Genomic DNA, 19,844 nt, shown 5'->3' on the forward strand with positions numbered 1-19,844 from the left:
GACTAAGCTGTATCATCGAAGTCAAGTCTCCTGACATGCCCTCCTCCTCCATTCCCCTACAGCAGTTTTCTAACATACTAACAAACTCAAAGGCCTACAAGGGTTAAGTAGGTAACATAAATGAATGATGCATATCACATACGATAGGGAGGGGACTGCGGAGACCTGGAAAGGGCATTCCTCCACTAAAGGCAGCCCTAGTTCTGCCCCATCCATGAGTAACCATCTGGGGATGTGGGTCTATTTTTCCAGATCATCTCATATTTTAAGAATAGCCAGGAAATTCAGACTTGTACGTGAAATCACCTGACTTTTAAATGTTAACAAGTCATTTAAAAAGTATTTTAAGATAATGCAGGCCAAACAATGCGCTTCCATGAGCCAGTTCTGGTCTATGGACCCCCCAATCTGCAACTTCTGATTTAAAAGGGTTAGTGGGACACTAGTCTCCAGGCCTCCACAGTTGCGTTTTACCAGTGACCAGAAGTACAGCTGTACTGCAGGGCTATTATGAGGTCTTCACGTCTCACTATCGCTGAGCAGCCAACAGCATTCTATACGGAAGCTGGAGAGGGAACACAACTGTACTTCTATTGCCCTTGAACAAAATCATCCTTGGGTAATGTAACAGCCACAAGCCTTCATTTATAATAACCATCACACCCACTAGCAGCCCTCATGGGATTGGTGGAAAGGAAAAGTATACCTTAGATGCATATTTTCCATATATTATACCTTTCCTCGGTGACGAGAGAAGGAAATACAGGGCACCATCGGGCCATTTTCTTTTTAATAATTCACATCTGTTGAAAAAAATAAGCATTAAATTATTTAACAGTTTATATCTGGGATTTAAATGACGTCTAAAGCTTATTATGAACTTACTAAGTGGATCGTAAATTATGCCAACACACCAATCAGTTGTATTATTAAATGTCTTCTATCTTACATACGGAATAAACAGCAAATGCTTCTAAATAAGGAGAAAAGAATCAAGCAAAATCAAAATTAAAACTACGAAGCCTTGCTAGACAGATCAACAAAGACTGTTAAGTGGGTTTTCCTGAAGTTTCCTCATCCCGTACCTGCATGTCAAGCTTGAGAAACCCCTTTTAGGGAAACAAGATAGTTTCTTTAACAGGCTTTTTCAATCATGTAAGGTAGGAAACTACCTTAGTAAATGTGAACTCAGCAAATTTAGTAAACTCCATAGCAAATTAAAAGCACTTATTTCTAAATCAATCTTAAACAATACATCAATCAGATCTGACTTGGGGAACCTATCTATCCACTAAGAGAATAAGACTGGTATTTATTAAAACTGTACAATAAGATATCATCATTCATATTATTCCTTGCATATAAGGAACAGTTGATCATCCCAGCACATTAGAAATTTGAACAAAACTGGAGAGTTTTTAAAATATTTTCTTACTTGAGTTTCTCAATACTGCTGTTAATTGCCTTAACACAATGAATGCCTAGTAACCATGATCTGATTCAGTAATTAGTTCTCATTTAGATGCTGGATTCAGAGAGCATTTGTGATTGAAACCACTGTTTTGGCATCATCTCCCCAGTGTGTTATTTTTAGAGTTTCAAAATGCGAACATTTCATTTTCCTAGACAAAGAACTTTGAATTTAAAGAAATTACATTTAAGAAAAAAGTGATTCATGCCAAACAAGTTATGATGCCAAAGGACTTCTTCAGTTCTCAAGATAATAATCTGTCATTTAGATTACATGAAATCAGGCCAGTGTGGAAGATGTTAGTATTTAGAATCATAGAATCTTTACCATTTAAAAGTTGTAATGTACCTTAGTTGAGATATTAATCTACAGAATAGCCTAACCTACGAAACATTTATTTGGCATCTGTTTTGCAGCTGAGTAACCTAAATGTGTAAGACCAAAAATACCCTCCCCCTCAAGGGTTTCACAGCCTACAGAGAAACAACGGGATAAATGGCTATGAACGAAAAACACATAGGGAGGAAAAAAGAAGATGCCTTACTGTTTGCTGGGTAGCAGCAGGTCAGGGAGGAACTAATGAAAATGAGTAGGATTTCCCAACGTGGAGAACAGAGAGAATGTTCCACACCTTCCCTCAATACTCCAACACCACCCGTACTTTCTATGCTCTTGGAACACTCTGGCATAGGCCCCTCTCCCAGCTCCATATGGGGCCACTCCAGCCAACGCCAGCCCCCCCCAATGCCACGCCACCCACCACGGTCCGTGAATATGTCATGCACTCTTCTGCCTTCATACCTTTGTCCATGAGCTCTATATCACAAACACCCTTCTCATCCCTGCCTGCCTAGAAAACTCCTATTCATCCTTTAGGCCTCACCTGCCTGCCCCTCAATTCAATAAAATGGCTCCCTTGTTTGTATTTCTTCAGCACTTATTCTGTATGTCTTATACTACTTATTACACCCTATTATTTTTAGCCATGTAATATTTCATCTCCCTTAAACTACATGCTCCTTAAAGGCATATTTCAAATCATAATAGACATAGAGCTGACCTAGAAGATTCCATACGTGCCTGTTAATGGGAGCATGACTTGCATTCCAGTGTCAGAAACTGTAGCAATGAAGGCATTAGAGAATGTTTTAGTTAAAAAGCATAGTTCTTTACTGAGACTGCATCCCAAACAGCCACTTCATATAATTATTTGCAAATAAATGGAGACTTTTGGAATCTCCTTTTCTGAAGGTCATTTCATCCCTCTGGAATTATCCTGCCTGAGCCACAGAAACCCAGCCACATTTCTGAAAAAAAGAGTCTATCCACCACTCATTGTCTAAGATTGCTTTTCAGAATAAACCTATTACCAAGCACTATGCACTCTCTACCACGGGAAATGTCACATGGCATGAATTCACAACACACACTGAGTCCGTTCAGAACTGGTGCCCTCTGCATGACATATGGTAGGAATTGGTTTATGTTAGTTTTCTTGGTTGGTTAGTATCACAATCCTTTGCCAGAACAATGGGATCTATATTGCAAATGAATAAAGATTAAAAATAAGTAAGTCACAGGGTTAAATAACTTCCCAAAGATCATTTCCAGATCTTCCCATTGTCAATTCTGGCTTATCTGCCTGTGGTCATCAGTTTCTGCACATTTATAAATCTGAACTCTAGCACCACAAGTGGGTCTACAACATTATTGGGCAGATCCGGGTTGTATACTGCTCTGACTGTGCTGTGTTTTGCTGTAATAATATTAATCTCCAGTATGAGTTTAAAAAACTTGGGGAAATTAGGGGAAGGGGCAGGTAGATAAACAAGAGAGAAAAAGAAGTGAAAGAAATAAGAAAACATAAAATCAGGGGCACCTGAGGGGCTCAGTCGGTTGAGCATCTGACTCTTGATTTCTGCTCAGATCATCGTCCCAGGGTCATGGGATCGAGCCCCACATCAGGCTCCATGCTCAGCATGGAGCCTGCTTTAGATTCTCTCTCTCTCTCTCTCTCTCTCTCTCTCTCTCTCTCTCTCTCTCTCTCTCCTCCTCCCTCTGCCCCTCTCCCCCAACTCACACTCTTTCTCTAAAAATAAAATAATAATAATATTAACAAGAAAAAAAAGAAAAAATAAAATCGCAACGCTCCAAATATGCAATATACCTATACCATTTGGTTGTTCACACAAGAGTAAAGGGAAACGCTATTATCTAAACCAAAATAATTATTTGGGATTACAAGGATTCTTTTTGGGTAGAAATACCTACAGTATCATTTAATGTAAAATGATATATGATTTTTATAAGTTAAAATGGCAGGTTTTACTGAAAAATTAAATTCTAATCATAAAAATATTTAGTTTTTCAGTTTACTATTAAAATACAGCACTGAAGTGCAGCGTGTCAGAAATTTTTTTAAAAATAGGCAAAGCATGTATGAATAAAGTGGTTGTAATCTGGTGGTAGGGGGGGAAGCCTATTTTCTTATAGTTAAAAATACAGGGAAAGGATAGAGAGCAGAGAACAGCGGAAGGTGTGTCTAGAAAGACAGGTAGGAGGGAGTAGAGCTCTAACCCACCTCAGGACCTGAGACTGTCCGGGGGCAGTGTGGGGACGGGCAGCGCGGCTGCGCCAGGGCTGGGACGGGGAAAGGCAAGCTACAGACGGGTGGAGGGTCTAGAGAAGGGAGAGGTCCCTTGGACCAGAACTCAGCCCGGAAGGGCGGGGCCTGGGGGAGGAGCTTCTTCCCTCCTTACTATTCCCACTCTTCTCCTGGCCCCTCTCTGCCTGGGCTTTCTCCACTTTCTTTTCCTTTTTTACCCCTGAGGGCTCTCCCTGCAATTTCCTTGGCCCTTTCCTTTTCCTTAACTCCCCATTCTCGCTGCTCATTTTCCTTCCCCCTACTGCCTGTGCTTCCCTCCTTCTGCTTTGTGCAACCGCAGACAAAATTCTCTAGCGTGGAAAGCACGGGCACCGAGGTCAGAAAAACCCTTATTTGAATCCTGGCTTCTCCGCTAACAATACGATCTTAGCAGGCTGGCCTTACCTTGTTGGGCCAGCGACCTCATAAAGAATAGCTGCTCACTCTCACCAAGTGTTTACCCATATCAGGCACTCCTGGAGCACATTTATGTGCATTAGTTGAATTCATCCTCAGAGTCCGTGAAGGGGCTGCGCTTATCGCCATTTAACCAAAGGAAACAGAAATGTTCAGCAAGTGGCCCAACCATACGTGGCCAGGAAAGAACAGAGCAGGGAACCTAGGGCCTCCTCCTCTTCCTCCCCAGGCATTAACCACTGAAGGATTATGGGGAATCCAGAACGCTGTCTGGCCTTAGGGCACTGAATGCGCTTCCAGTAAGGGCTGGTTCCTTTCCCTTCCCTGGCTGACGCACATCTGATAGAAAATACATCCATTGCTAAAAATAAAACTTTATATAAATGGCTCAGCAAATAGTACTCATTTGTTTAAGGAGGGAGATATGATATTGTTTACTATGTGGGGCTAGTGGGGAAATGATTAGGCAGCTGCTATAATTCTTTCATTTGGCCAATGCTATTCCTCCAGGCCTCACCATGTGCTGAGGTTACAGCTGGACTGAAGCAATGCTGTCACTTGTGTTTTCTCAACCAGGGCACATATGTGAAAAGAACAGTTTGCAATACATATATTTCATATGGAGAAATTTGAAATATTTTAAGAAACACCTTTTCTTAAACTGAAAAATGCTTTTTGTGACTATTAAAATTTAAGGTCTACAGAAAGGCATAAAGTGAAAACCACCACTCAAAAAGTGCTGATGTTAATGTATCACTTTACTATTTTTTAAAAAATTTTAGAGACAGCACTCACTGCCCACATGTGAGTCAAGTCAGGGAGGGGCACGGGGGGGGGGGGGGAGGAGAGAGAGAGAGAGAGAGAGAGAGAGAGAGAATCTTAAGCAGGCTCCAAACTTAGTGCAGAGCCAGACATGGGGCTGGATCTGTGACTCTGGGATCATGACCTGAACCAAAATCAAGAGCCGGACATGAACCAACTAAGCCACCCAAGCACCCCTGAAAAATTATATATTTTTTTAAATTTATTTATTTATTTTTGAGAGAGACAGAGACAACATAAGCAGGGTAGGGGCACAGAGAGAGAGGGATGGAGGGAGAGAGAGAATCCCAAGCAGGCTCTGAGCAGTCAGTACAGAGCCCAATGCCGGGCTCGAACTCACAAAACCGTGAAATCATGACCTGAGCCGAAACCTAGAGTCCAATGCTTAACCAACTGAGCCACCCAGGTGCCCTTGAAATGTTATTTTAAATCATGATTCAGTTCAACTTTTTGGTCTCTTATTTTCCTTCCTTTGTTTTATGAAATGATGTAGGTAGTATAAAAGTCAGTGGGGCAGAGTGCAAGCTACTTTAAAAACAGGTTGAGGTGAGACTCAGACAATAAAATCTAAAGAATCAAGAAGGGATAAAAACCGGTGGATCTGTGAGAACAATCCAAGACACTGCTGATAACTCACAACTAAAACAGGGCAAACTGTCCTCACACTTGTGATTACTAGTTCAATGTTAGTCTTTGGCTCTATACTGTGGGCTCCATGAGGAGCTGTATTGTCCACAGTATCCCAAGCACCTGGCACACGGCTGATGAACTGTTTGCTAGACGGACAAATCTCAAGGTCAGATGACAGAAATGAAGACATTTCATAATGTTGAATTTAATCAACCGAATTATATCCTGACTAGAGAATGAATGTGCGACCATAAAGGGGGATAGTGTACATTGCATATCTAGTAAAAGCAGAGTGTGAAGAGGCAAAATTCATCACTGTTCCCAACAACCTAAGAATCTGCAGCAGCAGGAAGAGTTCTATAACGCTGAGGGATGTTTTAAGTTCTCATGGTCCAACGACATCAGCCACTGAGATATTCCTGCTCACTCTTGCCCTGAGCCCACACTCAACCACACACATCATTTAGCTTCCCATGTGGATGTGTGTAAAAGGAGAACGTGCAGGAAGCAGCATGAGCCCCGCTGTCAGCTACTCTTCTCGTGGCGCTGGGAACCAAAGTCTGTCTCCTGAAATCGGATGGTCTCTGACTGCTGTAGCAGAGCTGAACATCTAAACCTGAAACATGATGAGCACCACCTGGTACCTATTGTGGGGAACAGACTAATGTGTGAGGTAGCCCCCAAGATCCCTGCCTCTTGAAGTTCGTATTTGTGTGATCCCCTCTCCTTGAGTATGGTGGGGCCTGTGACTTGCTCCTGACGAACAGAACACAGCGGAGACCAGTCACGCGGCAGTCACCTGTATTCAGTCCGCAACTGCAGTCACCTGGGATTCTGATACCAAATCACACGGGGTGTGGTTCTCCTCGCTGGGAAGAGATTTATTTATTTTATAATATACCTTTTAAGTCATTTAACAAATTCCAAACTGGTTGTTTTGCTTTAAAAAAAATCTCAAAAAGGGGCGCCTAGGTGGCTCAGTTTGTTAAGCATCTGACTCTTGATCTCAGCTCAGGTCTTGATCTGAGGGTTGTCAGTTCAAGCCCCACGGTGGGCTCCACTCTGCCTATGGAGCAGACTTAAAAATAAATAAATAAATAAATAAATAAATAAATAAATAAACAAACAAACAAATACATACATACATACATACATACATAAAATCTCAAAAAAACAATGAAGAATAAGAACTTTAACAAGTTTTTTCATAACATTGGCTCTGTGCTGGCCAATGGAAGCAAATTATAAAATAAATCTAATTGGCCATAATAGATAAAATCACAAGGGATACCATTTCACCCCATTATATTGGCAAAACTCAAGTGTGGCAAGATCCAGGATTGACAGGAATATATATGAAACAAACAGGAACACCAAATGGGAGTGTGAATCAGTACCACCACTTTGGAAAGCAATCTTCAACATCTAGTAAAGCTGACGATGCACAAACTCCATGACCCGATGATTCCACTGCTAAGAAATACCTCAGAAACTTCTCAAGCATGTTCACAAAGAGACACTAACAAGACTACTTAAGGTAGCATTGTTTCTAAGAGCAAAAAAGTAGGTGGTGGGGGTGGGGGAAGTGGATTGAACACCCATCATTAGGCAAGTGGATGAATAAACCATGACACATTCATGCAATGGAAGAACCACCAGTTGTGGAAATAAATGGGTTTGAATTACACGTCCCAGTGTGAATGAATCTCACAAGTATATTAAGTAAAAAGACCAGCTGAAGAAGGATATGGACAGCATGAGGACCTTTGTTTTTTATTAAAAAAATTTTTTGTAAACATTTATTTATTATTGAGAGACAAAGAGAGACAGAGCATGAGCATGGGAGGGGCAGAGAGAAGGGGAGACACAGAATCCGAAGCAGGCTCCAGGCTCTGAGCTGTCAGCACAAAGCCCAACGCGGGGCTCGAACCCACAAACTGCGAGATCATGACCTGAGCTGGTCCAACGCTCAACCGACTGAGCCACCCAGGTGCCCCCATGAAGACCTTTTTATTAAGATTTAAAATATTGCAAATAATATGCTGAATCTATATCTAACAATGAGCATGGAAATGGCAGACACCAAGTCAGAGTCATATTTGTCACTGAGTGAGAGAAAGAGGGGATCAGACACAGGGATACAAAGGGCTTTAAATATATGATTGTTTTTGATGTTTTACTTCTTAAACTTAATTTTTCGTTGCATCATTAAAAAAAGAAAATAACTTCTTCCCACCCCCGCTTAAAAACAAACATGTAAAGACCGTGAGATGCAAGGAAGTCCTAGTGTTAGTCTCTTCAGTGCATGCACAGAATGCAATCTTGCCCTAGACATTCTGAGGACCATGAAATTAGAACAGTAACTAATCTTTATCAAATCTCTAGCCCGAAAGCATTTTATCCATACTTGGTATGTGATCGTATCTAAATGTTAGTGTTTCTATAGATGGCTATTGGTTAAATGTCCAACAGTAAAACAGTAGTTAATTAAAACATGGCAAATCCACACAAGAATATATCAATAGTTATTTAAAATAATGGTTGCTTAGGGCGCCTGGGTGGCTCAGTCCCAGGATCGTGGGATCAAGCCCTGTGTCAGGCTCTGTACTGAGCATGGAGCCTACCTGGGATTCTCTCTCTCTCTCCCTCTGCCCCTCTCCCCCATTTGTGTGCCTGCCCTCTCTCTCTCTAAAATAAAAAATAATAATAAAAAACTTGGACTTTTAAAAAATAAAAAAATAATGGTTATAAAGACTATGAAGTAACATGGAAAATATTTATTTGCTAGCTATAATGTTACTTTTGTTAAAAGAACAAGATTTGAAAAAGGATTTATAATACTATATAAAACCATAAACAGGGCCTGAAACCACAAGTTGGCTCCATTGCACCACAATTTAGATGGTACAAACATTTTAACTTGAGTTTAAAGGACCTTCATATTTTTAAGTTCTACCCCTCTTTCTCCTCCTCCTCCCCGAGATGAGGAGCTCACCAGACCCTGGGCCTGTGGAGGTGGGTAGAGCAGTCAAGGGCACGACAACCACCACCCCACTGTGTGCAGAGGCCATCCTTATCTGCCTTCCTCCCCTCTCCTACCCGACCGACCACGGGACTCTGCTTCTATGAGTGCGCACTTCCTTGACTTGCAGCTACGTTTAATACCACTGCCCCAATCCACCCTGTGCCAAGTTGCTGGCATTGTTCTGGGATGTGAATAGCTGGTGTTTGGGTAAATCATTTGTTTTCAGTACAAAGAGGAGGAAGAGAGTTGTGCAACTAATTTCAAAGCCAAAATATTAGATTGATAAAGAAAGCCAAAGAAAAACCACTGATAATGGCAGGAGGTTTCCACAAATTAACCACAGGGCTCAGATTGAAGGAGTGCCTCCAAGTTATGTGCAAAGAAAATGAAACCGCACAAGTAAGCATGCCCTGTCTTCTTCTTAGTAGACAGCTCCCCTCTCCCTAAACTGGACGGAGTTTTGGAGAACAGATAGATGAGCCATCCTTGCAAGAAATGTACTAGGCTAACACTTTGGGGGATGGAAATGGCATTATGGTTATAAGATACATCCGGGAGAAATTTGGGTAAGTCACCAAAGAAGGGGATGTTATAACATCCCCCCACCCCCCAACACAGCCCCTAAGACACTGGGCATCCTCCCACCAAAATGTGCCTTTCTGGATACCTTAGGTCAAGGGCAAGTGAATCTTCCCTGACATACGTTCACATTTCTTTCCAATTCTACATTACCCCAGCAACCCAGAAATCCCTCAACTGTCCTGAGGGGAGTGTGGCAGGGCTTCAGTACTAAAAGTAATAATATTTTTTAAAACAATGTAGAGGTGCCTGGTTGAGCATCCGACTCTTGATCTTGGCACAGGTCATGATCTCACTGTTTGTGGGTTCAAGCAATGCATCGGGCTCTGCACTGACCATGTAGAGTCTGTCGGGGATTCTCTCTCTCCCTCTCTCTCTGCCCCTCCACACCCAGCACGTGTGTTCTCTCTCTCTTTCTCAAAATAAACATTAAAAAAAAACTTTCTAAAACAATGTAAAGAAACAAGCCAAAATATAAATAGTGACATTGGGTACGTTTGTGCACCCTTTCTCTCTCTAAAATACAAAATAATATTCCACTTTTCCTTATTTTCAAAACACTTTAAAAGTACACTATTTTCACAGTGACAAAAATTTAAATAACAACTTCTGGAATAAAAGAATGAACAAAAGAAAGAAAATAAAACAAAAAAATCAGAAATTGTCCATTTACAGTCATCAAAACCAAGAGACAAGCCTGATTCTGGGTTTAACAGATATTCCAAGGTTCAGAAAAATAAGTTTGCTGGAGGTTTTTTGTTTTGTTTTTTGTTTTTACTGTGGTTAAAAACACGTAACCCAAGATTTGTCATCTTTAAAAAATTTAAATGTGCAGTACCGTAGTGTTAACTTTATGCACACTGTTGTGTAACAGATCTCTAGGGGCACCTGAGTGGCTCAGCTGGTTAAGTGTCCGACTCTTGATTTCAGCTCAGGACATGGTCTCACAGTTTGTGAGTTAGAGCCCTGAGTGTGAGCGCAGAGCCTGCTTGGGATCCTCTGTCTTCCTCTCTGCTCTCTCTCTCTCTCTCTCTCTCTCAAGAATGAATAAACTTAAAACACGCGCGCACACACACTAAAAAACAAAAAAAAAACAGTCCTCTAGAACTTTTTCATCTTCCAGAACTGAAACTCTACACTCATCAAACAACTCCCAGTTTGCTGTGAATTGTTACCCAAGCCCCATTCTCTCCTGTGTACATAATGAGGCCTGAGCCCAGTGCCCTCACTGAAGCCGTCCTCAAGGCCCTGGATTGTCCTCACGTAGGCAATCAGGCATTGTGTCCAGGTCCAGTGGCTGCCACTGGTGGGAGCTACCAGCACAGCATTCCAAAAATCTTAGATTCCAGAGATAGCGTGAGGACCTCCGCAGGTCCCAAGGCAACTATTTCTAATGCCTTTTATGAAATGGCCTTGATTCCACTTTGCAAGACTTATTTTCTTTCCCTTCCACTCTAGCACAATTCACAAGAAGAATTCTGTTGAACGTAGAGAGGTGAAGAATGGCTGTATTTCTGACCCATAAAAAAACAAAAACAAAACAAAACAAAACAAAAAACCTTAAAATGCTCAAACCATTTATGGTGGCTGCTAGCAAGGACAGGGATTGCTACAGAACTGAAGAGATCCAGTACATCTGCAACATACATGTGGCCTCTGTCAGGTCCAGATGGATTCACAAATGGACTGGAATCATCTGAACCCCTAGAACCCAAGGAATAGCCACCAATGTGACTTTAATCCATTCTCTATACTTCAGAACAATGTGAACGTTTTTAGGAGAAACATTGCAAAAACAGATTGGTTTCTGTTCCCATCTATTAATAACAGCTATTTTGAAATACTATTTAAATCTTCTATTGTTAGTTGAACTTTTCAGGGATTATGTCTCCCCAACTGAGCTACTTTGGGGCAGCAGGGACATCCTGCCAAATGATTCTGGAAGCCCAACACAGCACCTCTTCACAGACACTCATAAATATCTGTTCACTTGTTTGTTTTTCTAATTTGGTAAGGCCCATCATTTCAATTATTGAGTTGCTGTGCCCCGATGACATATCGATTGCTGACTCAAGGTCCCTTTCGAGCTGTAAGCCTGGCTGACTCCTTCAGGTTGCCCTACAGTGTGCACAGGCACTCATACATGCATGTACCTACACCACAAAGAAGTGTCTTAATATTACTTTTAGGGTGTTTTATTATGATCAACAGCTATATTTGGCAACTTTTCTTTTTAGCGTTAGAGAAGACACATTACCAAATGTTAAAAAGGGAATCTGCCAAATGCAACAGCTAGAACAGAAACAATATTACTAAAAGCTGGTGTAAACTTTCTACCTACTAAATTACCTACACACCCAGATGCACCAAGGGCCATGGAGAGGAAGGCATGACTTTGTACACTTGTGTAGACAGAATGCAAGTTGTGACTTCTGGGTTCTAGCCTATATGCATCTCTGACCGAAAAGCTATGCATCTGGCCACGGAAGAAAGATCCAGCCTCCAGCTTCTGCCCTTTTTCTCATACACGGTGGGAGGGGGCTGGACGTATCTGCTGAACACAGGAGTCTGTGAGAGACTCTTTTATTTGGAGTAACAACTTGAGCTCAATGCATTAATTTTATAACTATTTTAGAGAGGGCAGGGGAGGACTCCTGAGCTCTTCCAGAGATAATTAAAAATGAGGAAAAAAGAAATCTGAAATAAACAAAAAACAAGCTGAAAGCACCAGGGGTTTCTGAATAACATCTTCCCGGTTAAACAATTTTAAGAATTCCATAATGTGAAAGCAACCCCCACACATTCTCTCCCACATAAACACGCTTTGTATGTAAGCCCCACTCAGCTAAGCAACAGAATCTCTTGCCTTCACTTCTGTAGCGACTTTATCCAGAGAAGATGTCATCTGCACAAAAGCATTCTCTTAAGAATGAGAAAAAAGCTGACCACCAGCCAGCAAGCGCAGGCACGCCTTGAGGAGGAATAATGTCTTTCCAACAATCCCAACAACTCACCACCATAAAATCTGATTACTGACTTCAAATGCCAATCCTGCCTTAACAGAGACTGACAAATTCAGGCCTTTTGATGTCTGTCAACCAGCACATTCCCAGTAACCGCTCCTGGTGTACCCAAAAGGTAACTCAATGAGTGACTCAATGAACCGCTTTATTGTAACTGGTAACAATGTTCTTAAAATACCAAGAACCACTGAGCCATGGGGGGTGAGGGGGGATCAATAGAAGACCAGCAAGTAGTAAAACAAACAAACAAACAAACAAACAAACAAACAAAACCTGTTTATCTCTTCTCACCTGTTTTTATATTAAAAATGCATAGAACATAAAACCATATCCAATAAGCCAAAAAGAAGAATAATCCATACAGAGAGAGGAATGAAAGCAGAAGAGTTGTTAAGAGAAGGGAACAGGCAGGAAGAGAGACAAGGGAGAAGAGGGGCAAGAGTGAAGGCAGAGAGGCAGTGCCAATGGGTAAGCAGAGGAGGAGAGGCGGCTAGACAATGAAGAGGAGAGAAACAGGTGGTCCGAGGGCTCCAAGGCAGGATGTGAGCCCGAGAAACTACTCCTCACACATGCAGCTGCTCATTTGGGGTGTGAAGAACTAGATGGGCCATTTTTAATATGCTATGTTAGGTTTCTCTACTCTTTTTTTTTTTAAATCAAATATGCCATGTCTTTGTCTTGACACATATACCCAAAGTTAAGGTGTCATCAGGGGAAAATTACTTATTCCACTTACAACATGGAAGCACCTTTTCAAATCACCCGTCACTTCGTAAAAGGCCCGATTTTGAACCCACATCTACCTGACTCTTGGAGTGAGGCATGGGGTCTCGCTCACACCCGCCAGCACGTACCAGAGGCTAGCAGACAACTCTAAGATCATCCTGAGCATTTTTCTAAATGATTTTAATCAAGGAAATTCATCCAGTCAGCAAATACTCACTGAGCCTCCACAGTGCCGAGCAAGACACAGCCCCCACACTCAGAAGCTTCAATTCAACAGGGAAAGAGAACAGGCCGCCACGCAAGAGGAGAGAAGCTGGTACACGCCACGTAAGTGGTACACACCAGGCGTTGCTTCTACGCAGAAGGCAGGACGGATGTGACCCGGGCCGTCAGGTATAGCATTTGAGCCGGACGCTCAAAGGGATGAGTTAAGGACACACAGGGCGGCATCGGCAAGGGTAGAGGGAGGGCAAAGCAGAGGAAGCACTGACTACTGAAAACTCCTGGCACGTGGGTTCTGTTGGTTCGCAGCGGAAGCAAAAGCTGGGAGGGTCGCTGGGACAGTGAGCAGAGGCGCCGACTCCGAAAATAAGAGAGAGGCAGTAGGAACAGAAAGGAAGTGATGAACTGAGGGAGACTGCAGGGAGCACCTCACCACTCAATGACCACCTGGATGTGGGAGTGTGCAGAACGGGAGAAAAGTTAGGAAAACGCCAGCGCTCAAGAGCAGGTTACAGAGGATGGTGACAGGCATGGAGATCATGAAGGAATGCACTGAGAGGGGCACACTGTCGTCTCATGGGTGCCTCCCTAAATCCATCATGAGAAACACCAGGCAAACCCAAGTTAAAGGATACTCTATAAAATAACTGCCTGTACCCTTCCAAAGCGTCAAGGTCAAGGTCATGAAAGACAAAGAAGTGAGGAACCATCCGGATGAAAGGAAATTAAAGAGGCGTGGGGGGGCAGGGGACCGAGGTGACTCAATCAGTTAGGCTTCTGACTTGGGCTCAGGTCATGATCTCACGGTTTGTGAGTTCGAGCCCCATATCAGGCTCTGTGCTGTCAGCTCAGAGTCTGCTTTGGATACTCTTCCTCTCTCTCTCTCTGCCCTTCCCCTGCTTTCTCTCTCTCTCAAAAATAAACAATTAAAAAAATAATAAAGAGGCATGACAACTAACATAGGAAAAGATTTTTTTTCCCTCCTCTTTTACTATAAAGACATTATTAGAGCTATTGGTGACATTTGAGTAAGGTTTATAGATTAGATAACAGTACAGAATCAATGATAATGTCTTAATAATCATTGAGTATTATGCTTATTGTACAAGAAAATGTCCTTGTTCTTTTTGGAAATATACACTGAAGTACTGGGGGAGGTAGGTACACGGGCATCAAGTCTACAACTTAACTCTGAAATGGTTCTGAAAAAACCACGACATATGTAAGTGAGCATGTGTGCGTGCGTGCATATGTGCATATACAGAGAATGAGAAAGAGGAGGATACAGCAAGTGTGGCCAACAGTTAATATTTATGGAATCTGAATTAAAGATGGGAATTATTCAAATTATTCTTGCAACTTTTCTGTAAATAAAAAGTGAAAAAGGACAAAATAGCCGGGCTTCTGGGTATCAGATTCTGAACGGAATTTGGGAGAAGGCAGACTAGAAATGCAGATTTGAAGACTGCTGGAGGGCCTTGGGAAAGCCCAGTCAGAGCAGGCTCTAAGGTCAGATTGCCAGAATTCCTCTCTCAGGTCTGCTCCTTCACAACCAGTCACTTACTTCGGTTATTCTCATTTCTCTCTGCTTCAAGTTCTCCACCTATATTAACAGGAACGATAGGAGTATCTGCCTCACAGAGGCGGAGCGAGGACAAAATGACAGGATACGAGTCAGGATACGAGTGAATCGTGGTGCCCAGTAAAGCACAGGTCAACCACCCATGGACAACTAACATAGGCTCTGAGGGGAGTTGACTCTGGGAGAGAGAGAAGGCAGGAGGCCAGCAGAGGAAGAGAAAACGACCAAGAACAGGACCTGACAGAATCTCACATTCAGGGGCACCTGGGTGGCTCGGTCGGTTAAGCCTCTGACTTCAGCTCAGGTCATGATCTCGCAGTCTGTGGGTTCGAGCCCTGTCTCAGGCTCTGTGCTGACAGCTCACAGCCTGGACCCTGCTTCAGATTCTGTGTGTGTGTGTCTCTCCCTCTGCCCCTCCTCTGCTCGCGCTGTCTCTCTCTCTCTCAAAAATAAACATTAAAAAAAAATCCTACATTCAGAAATCAGGAGGAAACAGGAGACAAAAGAGGTTCGAGTTGCTCGTGGATAACCAGTGACATGGAGACAAGGAAAGAAAGAAAGATCTGGGTAGCAGACAGCAGGGCAGATCAAGGAGGGAAAGACAGAGTAAAGGCCTCAGCTCTGCAACCAGGACACCTCTGCGGGAGCCCTACGACAAAGCAGTTTCAGCACAAAGGTGAGGGTGGGGCCAGACCAGTGAGGGGGCAGTCAAAGGAGGGAAGCCCGTAGGATAGTTTAACACAGCAGCAGGGCGCACAACTATCCTGCCAGATACAGCAGCCATCGCCCCGTGTGCTCTTTAAATTAATTTAAAATTAACAAAAACTAGAAATTGAGTTCCTCGGTCACACTAGCCATATTTCATATGCTCAGTGACTACCATCCTGGACAACACAGATACAAAATATTTCCACCATCGCAGAAAGTTCTATTAGGACAAAGCTGGGACGCCAGCACAGTTTCTTTCGGTATGAGGAGGATGACCTGATTATATGCTCGGATGAGGGTTGGGCAGAGCAAGGAGGGGCCCAAGAAACTGAAGAAAAGGAGTAACAAATGGAGCAAGTTTCCACATGAGGCAAGAAGGAAGGGAAAAAAAGTCCAGAAAATGCAGAGTGTGGAGTGTACGTGAGTTAATCTTGAGGAGGAGACTTGTAGACATTTTTCCCCCCTCGGAGAAAGAGGAAATAAAGAAGAACGAAGATGGGTAAAGAAAAATGTTTGGGGTGGCAGGATGGGTACAGTGGGAGCTTATATTGAGGTACAGGGCACTAACCCAAGGTATGCACATCGTTGATCTTGTTAGTGAAAAAAGGCTATCTCCTGAAAGGAAACTGACTGGAAGTTTAAGGAATGGGAAAATCTGGCACAACCTCTAAAGGAATGCGGTCAAGAGTTAATAAGAAATGGATTTTTTTTTCTTCATAGAAAAGCAGGACCTAGGTGAAATTAGAGCCAGCATAAATTTGCAGTGGAACCGGTCCATAGGTCTTTGTGACTTTCTCCTGGATAACTTGGCAGGCTGGGAGAAGAAAAAGTAGATAATGAGGGTGATTTTGGACTGAGGACGGGAATATGAGAAGCCCAATATGTTAAGAATAAAGATTCCAGGATTCGAGACAGAACCGAAATGGCTGGCAACATATAGACTCCAACTGGAGAAATGGAGCCATAAAGGAATTGGAACAGCAAGCAATTAAGGAACCAGAGTCCTCAATAATGGCTAAAATCCTGTGCAGTAAGTGGAAAGAATCAGTTGAATGGGCTGAAGTCCAAGTTGAAGTCCAGATTTTGAAGGAGGAAGAAATGCCCAAGACTAGACAAGTGCAAAATGTGAGTGGTTTAAATAAAGTGGAAATTAAGGCCGGGGGAATTGCTGTTGAAGACCTTGAGGAACTTCAAGGTCAATGGATTAATAGAGTCTCAACATAAACCCCAAAGTCACGGGCAAGAGACAGGTAGGGAAGAGAACCAAGCTGGTTGCTCATGTTTGTCTGTCTGTCACTTTTTTGTAGCATCAAGCGAAGGGCTTGCCAAACCTGGGTGTACATCAGAATCACCCACAGAACTGTTTTCTCTCCCCATCCTCCTTCCTCCTCCTTCTTCTTTCTGCGTTTGTTTTTAAAATAAGGATTTGTAGGTCTTGCCCGTCTTGATGATTCTCATTTGGTGTGTTTGAGGGAGTCTAAAGAGCCACATTTTTCACCATACTCCAGGTGATTCTGGGGAACCACCGGGTTTGGCAAGCACTGACCCATAACAGAAGAAGGAGGGCACGGGGCACAAGCAGACAGAATGGCCTCCTAAACTGAAGACTTTGTTAGTGATGGGTTAATGGTTTGGAAGTGGCACGGAGAAACCGGAAATCCAATCCCTCTCGGATGTGACAGGAGAGGGCTGTTCTGAGAGAAATTGTTCACTCAGACTCTGATGCTATGGGAGGGACAGAAAATGGGCTCAGCTGCAGAAAAACGAAAATACAGGAGTATGGCTGCAGGATGTGGAAAACAAGACACTGAAAGGCAGGTTTTGGAGACATACAGGTCAGTGGCCTACAGACAGAGAAGGTGGAATAGTTTGTTAATGAGATTTCCAAGTGTAACAAAGTGTGATTCATGAAAGGATTTGTAGGGCTTAGTGGCTGAATTCTTGCAGTAAGGATTTTTCTATCTGAATGCTATCAGATTTCTAACATGTAAACCATTAAAGATTATTAAACCGTCAGGTAAACAAGCTCACAGCAGCTTATTCATTAACACCAAAAATGTTTTTCTTCCCAAGCCACATTTTTATACAGATGAAATCAGACTGGAATGAATATTTAGGGTAGCTTTGGAGCAGAAAGCCAGAAGGGGCAATCCCAAGGATCCATGAGAGCTCTGGACAGGGCATTTCCTCCCTTCCCTCTCCTTTGGAAGAGGGAAGTGTATGGACTGAGAATATAAAAAGAGCCTGAGTATCTTTTTAGCACCAGCCAATGCTAAAAATAGAAGAGATGTCACAGCCTACTCGGTCTCGGGAGTACCTTCCTCACATACACACACTCCGTGACAGGGCCCCGAAGGCCGACACAACGTGCAAATCCTAGGGATGGTCCTCAGTAAAGAACATATTTACTTTCACAAACCCAACTCCCTATTTAAAGAGCAAGCTGCAAATGTTTGCCCGTGCTTCCCAGGGAACTGCACTCTTGGGGATTCAAATGGTTCTATCATTATTTCTGGTTACTCCTATGAAATAATTTCTAACACGGACATACTTTAAGATTAGAGCGCGAGCGCAGCCGGGGACGCGCGTGCGCGCTCACACACACACGCGCGCACACACACACACACACACACACACACCCCTCGTGCACACTGAAGAAATGACTCACTTAATTTGCTGCTGCCTGCCACTATTGGATTTTGATTTTACCTGTTCAAATACAAAGTTTCCTATGAGATCAACTACAGGAAAGAACAACTTGGGAGTATTAACCCTGATTTTGTTCATGACTTTTAGCGCACCCGAGAGGTTTTAACCTGGGCATCCTGACAAGTCACTCCCTGGACCACCCACTGCTTTCTGTCCAAAATCTTCCATAAAACGATAACATTCCTTGCCACTTTGAGAGCCAATTAATGCAAATCTCTTACAGAATAAACATGATTAAGTCCTGTACATCCTGTACCCGCAGAACCATACTTTGGGGCCCTTTCTCAGCTCACAGTACAATGGCACAACAGCACTGTGGAACTGCAAAGAGCCCAAGCCCGTTTTAATGAGAGAGGGGTGGGGGAGGCAGAGAGGTTAACCTGTCCAAGGTCACTCAGCTCTTAGTGGGACGGCTGACTTACCACCACCCCCTGGCAATCTGTGCACCACCCCAGCTCCCACCAACAGTCCCTCCCGGCTTCTGTTGGTTTGCTAGCACGCAACTCCCCCCTGCCCCCGCAAAAATGCAATGCCAGTTGCGTTCTGTGCCCAACTTCATCCCCTCGCGTCAGCATGCAGTTAACCCTCTCGCCGGCAACACGTCACATGGGCCACGCGCAGCTCTCGCTCTGCCCCCCAAGCCGATCTCCCCGGCGGCTGCCCCAAGGTCACCGGCCGTCCCAGGGAGCTCCCGCCGCCGGGGCGCGGAGCACGCCCCGCGGGGGGGGGAGGGGCCCTCGGGGCGCGGCACTCACCGGCGCGGGGGGCCGGCGCGCCGCGGCTGCCCATATCCTCGCCGGCGCGGCTGGGTGCGGCGGCCGCTGGCGCGGGCTGTGCGGGGCGCCCGGCTGCGGGCCCGCGCCGCGGGGAGCGCCGTCCAATCAGCGCGCGCCTGCCGCCTGGCCCGGCGCGCGGCCCGGCCGGGTTCGCGGCTCCCGGGGGGCGCGAGCCGCCGCGCGCCGCCCGAGCCGCTTCCGGGCGCGTTGCCTGGACGCGGTTGCCGTGGCAGCCCGAGCTGGAGGCTTTCCCCGCGCACCCGCGCCCGGCCTGGCGGCGCCGCCCCTCCTCCCTCCGCGTTCCCACACCCAAAATAGCCTCTCCTCGTCGCTGCTGTTTCCCACAGAGCTCTCATCCAAGCGGCTCGGAGTCGGCGGGCGGGGATTTCGCTTATTGGAAAATAAATCCTGTTGTAGGGCTGGTTGACTTGAAGGGAGAGGTGTCGAAATGGTGCCCGATTAGGATAATAGCCATGGTGCCTGCACTGTAATTCTCTTCAGAGCCCTAGC

The 19,844-nt window shown here is 44.1% G+C and overlaps 1 protein-coding gene across 2 annotated transcripts in view; it reads right to left on the minus strand.

Annotated features, from left to right (window-relative positions):
• Positions 1–19,374, minus strand: part of FAM81A (family with sequence similarity 81 member A) — a 77,819-nt gene extending 58,445 nt beyond the window's left edge. Inside the window, exons 1-2 of one of the 2 annotated variants that reach the window (XM_042941873.1) lie at positions 19,314–19,374; positions 736–803 (exon numbers count right to left, since the gene is read on the minus strand). In XM_042941873.1, the coding sequence (XP_042797807.1) occupies positions 736–782 (47 nt within the window). In that variant the 5' untranslated portion in view covers positions 783–803; positions 19,314–19,374. Of the gene's footprint in view, positions 1–706; positions 804–19,313 lie in introns of those variants that run through there. The other variant, XM_042941874.1, reaches the window with a different exon arrangement.
• Positions 19,375–19,844: the final 470 nt, after the last annotated feature.

This window comes from Panthera leo, chromosome B3 (genome assembly GCF_018350215.1).
Source record: "Panthera leo isolate Ple1 chromosome B3, P.leo_Ple1_pat1.1, whole genome shotgun sequence".
Classification (NCBI taxonomy): Eukaryota; Metazoa; Chordata; class Mammalia; order Carnivora; family Felidae; genus Panthera; species Panthera leo.